The 8,401-nt window shown below is 33.2% G+C and overlaps 1 protein-coding gene across 3 annotated transcripts in view; it reads left to right on the plus strand.

Annotated features, from left to right (window-relative positions):
• LOC144849203 (nuclear hormone receptor E75-like) overlaps positions 1-7,945 on the plus strand; it is a 59,356-nt gene extending 51,411 nt beyond the window's left edge. For all 3 annotated transcript variants that reach the window (XM_078706255.1, XM_078706254.1, XM_078706257.1), the window contains exons 5-6: positions 1,375-1,765; positions 5,134-7,945. In XM_078706255.1, the coding sequence (XP_078562381.1) occupies positions 1,375-1,765; positions 5,134-5,396 (654 nt within the window). In that variant the 3' untranslated portion in view covers positions 5,397-7,945. The remainder of the gene's footprint in view (positions 1-1,374; positions 1,766-5,133) is intronic.
• The last annotated feature ends 456 nt before the right edge of the window (positions 7,946-8,401 follow it).

Consider the following 8,401-nt stretch of genomic DNA (forward strand, 5'->3'; position numbering starts at 1 on the left):
TTTGAATTGCGAGACACGAATTGGGAAACCACCGACAATCCCAAATTATGGAAAAATTGTTGTATATAATAGAAAGCACACATACATCGTCCATGTCATGTAAGTTCAATGTCGTTGATACTGTAATATAGTAAGAAGTTCAAACTGATTTCACTGTACCCCAGCAAAACTACCGATGTCGTGTCTAGGGTTGCACCCACATCGGAAGCTTCCACCAAAGCCGCGCCTCATGAGGAGACTGCACCCACTGCAACATTGAAGGTGGCACAGAAAGAAGAGCCCGATATTCCCTAGCAACACCCTCCAGTGCTGTCACACTATCCAAACTAGTTACCTTGCCTCGACAACGTCCAAAACTGCTGCATTGCATCAATGTCTTCCAGGCTACAGCCCATCCACTATCATATGTTTATGATATCTGGATCTGTTGGCAGAAACAATCTTTTTTTCCAGAGATGTGGGTGTTTGAGAGGGGGGAGGGGTGGGGGGAGGGCTGCCACGAGAAGAGATCACGTGTTCAGGCATATTTCGTGTGTCAAGATAAATTACTCTCCCCCAGCAGTACCACCATGGCGATTTCTATCCTCATGAGTGAATGATTTCAGAGTTGGCAATTGATGTACTGCAGCTAAGTCTCAGTATTATATTACATATTATGCTAGGTATTTGAAATGATATAACATTTTAAATTACTGAGTATAACAGTATTTAGAGGATTTTCAGAGATGAGGGTGAGGTATTGGGCATGTCGGGGATGGGGGTTCACTGTAAAGGGGGGTTTGCCCGAACCATAAAAACTCCCCCCCTGGCTACGGGCCTGGGCTGAGTATAGTCTCAATGCTTTAAATCCAGTTAACACTGGACTAATAAATTAACTTTAATTGGCTAGTGGATCACTGGTTTTCAAAACTTTCTGAACTAGTACCTATACTAAGATTTTGATTGTAAGAGTGCAATTTCAGGGCAATTAGATGTCCATATTCTAAAAATGTTCTGGAGGCCTCAGTCTCTCTCACATTCTCTATCACAAAATCCTGCCATTTCTGCAACAAAAATGTTATAGCACCGCCTATGACATTCAATTCAATATGGTAGCTACTTGATAAATTTTGGAAATTTGGAAGTCATTCTTACTCCTGAGGACGATCAAAGCATATTGATCGAAACGTCGAGAAACTCAACAGTTCTTTTCAAAACTAATATACGTGGTGTACCGCAACCTTTATATCAAAGTAGTGTACAGTATTTGGGAACCATGAACTTATGATCAGTACCTGGTACCATTTTTTGCATAGCTTAATTTAAGATGGAAGTGGCTGATTAATCGAATAAACAATGTTTTCACTTTGAATAATCTTCATTTTATTTTAACAGGACAACCCTCAACTAATGGTAGATGAAGTTGATCTTGCTAATCGTCGTCGTTGGATACAGTTTACAGAACTTATAGATCCTGCAGTTAGTGGTCAAGTTGAATTTGCAAAAGCGGTGCCAGGTTTTCGTAATCTGACACAAGAAGATCAACTACTCTTGCTGAAAAGCAGTTTTTTTCAGGTTTGGTTACTACGAATTTCACCATTACTGCACCAAGTTGACAACCATACACACGCTGGCCAGACTTTGTCATTGATTTGGGAACAACTGATGATTCTTCTACCACGTGAACTGTTCCATGCCATGTATGTTTTTGCTGAAGAAATCAATCAGTTTGGCTTATTAGAGACTGAATTAGCTTTATTCTGTTCCTCTTTACTGGCACAACGAGGTATGATGTTATGTTGTTTTAGTACTATATCATTTTGTTTTTGTATGTTTAAAAAATAAAATAAAGTCAGGAAAATTAAGAATTCAGAAAGTTGGCCAAACCTGATGTAAAAATCTTAAATGGTATCTCTATATTAATGCTACTAAATTTTTTGCACACGATAGGCTATGTCACTTTCCTGAATTTAAGGATAAACACTAAAAAATAGCAGTAATTTGACGTCTCAGCGCCACGTTACATCACTGTGTAAACTACGCAACCTCTTTTGTTTTGTACCGCCATGGCCGGATCTACAAATACCATGCCGGGCTGCCAAAAAACCAGTCTTTAGTCAACCGTATTGAATAATCGCGTTGTTAAAGTTTTAATTACACCTATTCTTTGAACAGAATGATTTTCGTAAATCAGTCTTTGGCTCAGAGGGTAAAGAACCTAGTACATCTTTTAAGACGAGTAGGGGATTACCACTGTCACAAACTCATCATATATATATACACTGGGCCTTCTGGGAAAACAGTCTTAGACTGAAGAGGCTACCCAGTATAAAGAATAAATAGAAATAAATACATGGATTTTATGCTTCATTTGCACAAACATTTAAATTATCTATTTAAGTTATCCATTGTCATTTTAGTCTTCATGAACGGCTGACTAGATTCAAAGAAGTTCCAGTTTTCAGATGCCAACAGCATGTTTTGAGTGCTTAAAAACAAAACATTAGGTTATAATATAATTATAAAAATCTTGCTTTCAATAATTACATTGCATTTAGAATATAAATTACCTCATTTTTACCACAATCAGCCCAGAATAGAACTTTTTGTATAACAAAACACACACACAAAAATATGTTTGTCAACCGCCGCCTCCAATTTTCCACAAAAAAATATGGCTGGGATGGAAAATAAGGGCATCAACAAAATAGTGTATTAAAACTTTTTAGATGCCAATTAAGATTAATTTTAAATTAACGGACTGAAAATGATTCGCCTACATTTATTTAATTAATTATTTATTTTATTTATTAAAAAACATACATAAATAAATATATATATATATAAAAACAAATACAATATTGCAAGTTTAAAAGAGAGTTAACATTCATACAAAAATAGATTATATACAATTGATTTTTACATTTTTCTCATATTGAATTTTTAAAAAAAGGGGATCCATGTGAAAGTTAATTTATTAATTATATATATATATTTAATATATAAACACATCAGGCAATAACATTAATTCTAAACCGCCCGGTGATATACTGAAATTTAATTAATTAATTAATTTGAAACGATAAAGATGAGGAAATCTGTGAGAATGAGAAAAAGTCGCCCCAACCGAGACTCGAAATGCAGCTGTCCTAACCATTAGACCACTGGGGCTTTCATATATATTACATTTTGTTTATCGCATTAATAATTATTGGTATGGCAGACTTTCTCTATCGCTCTGTTCTAAACATTGGCACATCAAGCGTATTAATAATATTAGACCTGCTCGCGGCAAGGAGGGAGCATGTCACAAAAGTTTTCAGATCTTAGTAAACCCTTACCAAATGACAAAACCAGAGAGTGGATGGTCTCTATGCTGTTTGTAATAGCACCATGCCATAATTGACAAGAGTATTCTAAGACGGGCCTAATATAAGAGACATAAACAGTGATGAGGTCATTAAGTGTAATATTGACTTTCCTTAAAATACACAAGGTAAACAATCTTCTGGATGCCCAAGAGAGGATCTCATCAGTATTGAGATCCCATTTCAAATTAGATTGAATGATGACACCAACAAGTTTTATGTGGTCCACGACATTAAGTTTTGTGCCATTTAGCATAAAGGTGGGTGATGTAAGATCAACACTAACCTCTTTGAGAAAATGAAGGCCTAGTTTAGCTAGACTTAATTTTGTAGGCCTAGCTGGTAAATAACGGTAATGTACGAACATCGTAAAGCTAGCTGTAGGCCAAGCCTGACGTTTGGCAACATTTTTTAACACAAATTGGAGAAGACCAGGTATTTTCGTTGAAAAGTTACGGTTCTTTTATCTGTTTACCTTTATCGCATCACAATATGAAAATATCAATCTGCGTGCGATGCATGTTGGAATTTATAGCGGGCCGCTATAATTATTAGAATTGCCTTATTTTTCAAATTTTTAACCGTTTAAAGATGAAAAAAATTATAGCAATAGGTAATTCATATAGTATTTATTTTAACATAAAATGTAGTGTGTGACCTTAAATTAGGTCGAAAAAACGTAAACAGTAAACAGTTTTACAAGTTTTTTTAAAAATTAAATTTCTATTATTTCGGAATTGTTATATATCCATATCAGTCCAAAAGAAAACTGAAAACAAGTGTCATCACCGCTATCTGCCAAGAACGGTTTTCCTTGGTTCTGTGAGATTTTGTTTAGTACATGCTGTTGTATCTCAACACATTTCAGAAATCCTTCTGGAAATTTAACAATAACCACCAATTATGGATTGTACCATTGTGTTTTTCCCTTGCTCAAATTATATATATTTTTTTATTTATTTATTCGGGTATAAAAAATAAGTAGTAGCCGCAAGGCTAAAAACGTTGCATTAACAAAATTACTGTACAATTTACTTACATAACAATAAAAAGGATGTAATGAAAATGAAATATAAAGTACAACAATATCACTTCACTATCGCTTTGGCTCATGAACTATTGTTTAGCATATTAATTATTGTAGGGATGGGTGAATTTTTAAATCTTTCGGTTCTTGGTTTGAATTGTTGATATTTGACCTTGTCATTGCTTCGGAGCACACGAAGAATACTACGGATAGGGAGGGGGAGCAAATAACTGAACTCGTCCGAGTTCGATAGCTTCTTGCCAAAAGTCAGTACTAGATTATCACGCCTGACTTTTAGCAAGGGTAAATTAAAAAACTCTAAAGCTAATGTATATGAATTGTAATTAAGGCCAAGAATTATTTTTAGTGCCCTTTTTTGGACCCTTCCATACAGGGCAGCCGTACTCCAATATAGGGCGAATGTAACTCAAATAAATACATTTCATATCGTCAACTGGGGCATTAGCCCTACGTAAAATACAGAGTGTATATAACCTACGGGAAGCCTTTGTAATTATTTCGTTAACATGTGAATTCCACCTCAAGTCGTCTTGGGATTGGGGATCATATTGTTATATGATATATGATTGTTATTGCTATTGTTATTGTTATTATTTATTGTTTATTGTTACTGTTATTAATATAAATAAAAGTGTACTGGATGCATTGATTGACTGAATCGAATTGATTGATTTTAATTATATGCCAATAACACTGTGTGATTTATTTAATTAATATTATAAATATTTCTATTTATAGATGCACATGGTCTTGGTAACATTACTGCTGTAGCAGAATTACAAAATAATTTGGTGGAGGCATTACGCATTCAAGTTGAGGGCAATCACCCTCGCAATGCAGTCACACTTATGGGAAACCTTTACAACAAAATGCAAGAGCTTCAACATATTCACAAACTGCATCGTGATTTTGCGCTTGATTGCAGCCAACGATGGCCTGACATATGTCAAGGAATACCTGCACTTTATGCAGAGATGATGGATGTAAACATGCATACTTGAGTGCTCATTTTTTAATAGCAGTACAGTATAATATGTTGATTCAAGTATTTAGTGGACATTGGTACTCGATTACTTTATGCTCACAACTTTTACGGCAGGGATTTTCTTTTTCAATTTGTTTTGCTTAAAATAGTATTTAGAATGCATGAATAGTAGAATTGTATCAAAGAAATATTTTTTTAAAGAGTAAAAATTTAAAAAAAAAACATTGTAGAGTAACTTGAAAAATATATGCATAAGTTTGAACAGAAATAAATAAACTGAAATACATGAATGTAAACAGTAACGATAAGAATGTTACTTGAAGTTTCTTTGTGAAAATAAAATAATTTATCTGAGGGTGTTTGGGCATACCAAACACATGCACATCATTCTCATCCTTATTTTTATCATTACCCATTTAATTTTATCCACTAGAAAATGTCAGTATTTGTTGCACTTTCAATTTCTTGGGCCAGTTTCTGCTGCTTGCGAATAACTGATTAATAACTCTGTCAATGACCCCAATTTCTTGGCAGAACAAATTTCAACTAACAATTAAAAACACCACATTGATTATAGGGTTAGAGCGGCATTTACCCAATTATCGTTATTCAAATTTTGAAATACTTGAACGCCATGGACCTCAAGTCAACAACTGTTGCATCTTCAACATTTGACCACATAAGCTGAGCACATTGTATTCTAGGTAATTTTGACATTTATGCAGTCGATATATTTTGAAATATATTTTTTAACCTATTTTTAAATAAACAGTTATTCAACCTTATGCAGCAGAAACGGACCCTTGGGCAAATTTCAATTGCATGAAAATTCAATTACAGTAATACACATAATTGGTGCTATTAGAATTGGACACAAAGTTATTGTTCCTTTATGCAAGAAGTGAATGCAAATATGCAGTATAGGCTTATAGTACATCTTCCAGTTGATAAGACTTATTTTTTTATTTGAATGTGTAATATTGTGTTAATATTGATTTAAGATTTTACTGAATTTTCAGTTACACCAATCATTTAATGCCAAACTTCATTAATCAGTACTTTTTACGATATAATGTAAGCTATGACAAACAAAACCAGAAAAACTCTAAACAACATATCAATGAAGATGACGACATATGCAAAGTGCAAAAACGTCTTCCTAACCATACATGTCTGGTGAAGAGGTACTAAGCCAGCTTTGCCTAAAAATTACTCATTCAATGGGTAAAGCTTTAACAATTTGTGGCTGCACATAAAATACAAATAGTACATAAGATGATTAGTATATAACCAGACATTTACAATACTGTACTTGATCCTTCATTCAATTTGTATTCAGAATTTTGTAAGTTCATCCTACAAATTATTTGGTTATTCCCACCGTTTAGAATATTTACATAATTTTAGAGTATTTACATAATTTTAGAATTATATGTTGTAATTAAATATGCTGCCCTCTAATATAACCAATGTGCTACAATACTAAAAAAAAACAGTAGACCTGAAATATTTAAATAGTTCATCAATTCTTCCAGGTAAAATTTTATCTTTAAGCAAAAACATTTGTAAATTACGGGTAAACCTTATTTTTTTAAATTTTTGTATATTTATATATAAATTTTAACAATACAGTATATACAATTCAATTTCATTTTTACATACTGTAATGTATGATCAGAGGAAGTTATGTAATATGATAAAATGTTGTGCATTTTTTAATGTAAAAGTACTTTTGGTACTGTCTTTCCTGTTAAGTGGAAGTAATGTTTGAATTTATGTTATTAGATGTTCATAACTTAATTTGAGATGGGAATAATACGCATTTTGATACAGTAATTATAGATAATTTTGTTTATAATTGTGTACATTTTACTAAATATATTAGTCCGATGATTTTCTGTAAAATAATACTTTTTTTTTATATTTTCACCATATCACAAAAGAATAATATAATGTATTTACATGTATTTATTATAAATGGTTATGTAGTTATTAATATGATGAAATCATGAAAACAGAAATTGAAACTAACATAGCACAAATACTGTTAGAACTGGTAGTTGAATGTGCATCCAACATTGAAAATTCAGTTATTTTATGACTAAAAAACTATTATAAACTGTTATTTACTGGCGTGGTAATTTCAGTCTTTTAAGATATTATGTAGCTTGTAATGTTCTGATGTCATTTTACCACCACAATCCACTTCTTATAGTACTGTAGAAGGTTCTTGGTATCAAACAGTAGACAGTCTATGATACATAGTTTATACATCTGAAACTTCTGGCAAGGGTGAATACTCCTGCTTTGAGAAAATACTATAGTTAAATCAAGGGTATAGGTTTTATGGCTTGGGGAGTGCACAAGGTACCACATCACAACCAAAATCACCTTCTTGTCTCATTGAATTCAATCCAAGTTGGCCTTCAACCATCTCAGCCATGCGTCAAGTCGGACGCATTTCACATCGGCCCTGCGTCAACTCGGCCCCACAGCAACTTGGCCTCGCATCAACTCATCCACAAACTAATTGGTCAATAAAGTATGAAACAAAGCGAATGGATAAAATACTTTAAAATATTTACTTCTTCGCATTTTTTACACAGAAATAGCTGTAAATGATATTAGACAATACCAAAAATAATAAAAATAAGTTTACCAACTTATTTTGTTATTACAATATATTAATCAAATAATAATTATTATTTTTCTTTACGAGGCTCTACCTCTACGTTAATGACGTGCCTATCAGTTCTTGTATTAAAATATAGCAAAGAACACATAATATTAGCAATACAGTATTAAAATAATTAAAAGAAAAGCATTAATAGAAAAATAATCACAATATAGGCATATTCTGCCGTTTCCCCAATAATTAACACTAGTTCCATTCCATACTTTTATTAGGGCCGAGTTGACTGATTAGTTTGAGGCCAAGTTGATGTGGCGCCGAATTGATGCTGGGATGAATTGACTTTGGCCGACATGGTTTAGGGCCGACCGACTGGCCCCAGTCTCAAG

This window comes from Antedon bifida, chromosome 7 (genome assembly GCF_963402885.1).
Source record: "Antedon bifida chromosome 7, ecAntBifi1.1, whole genome shotgun sequence".
NCBI lineage: Eukaryota > Metazoa > Echinodermata > Crinoidea > Comatulida > Antedonidae > Antedon > Antedon bifida.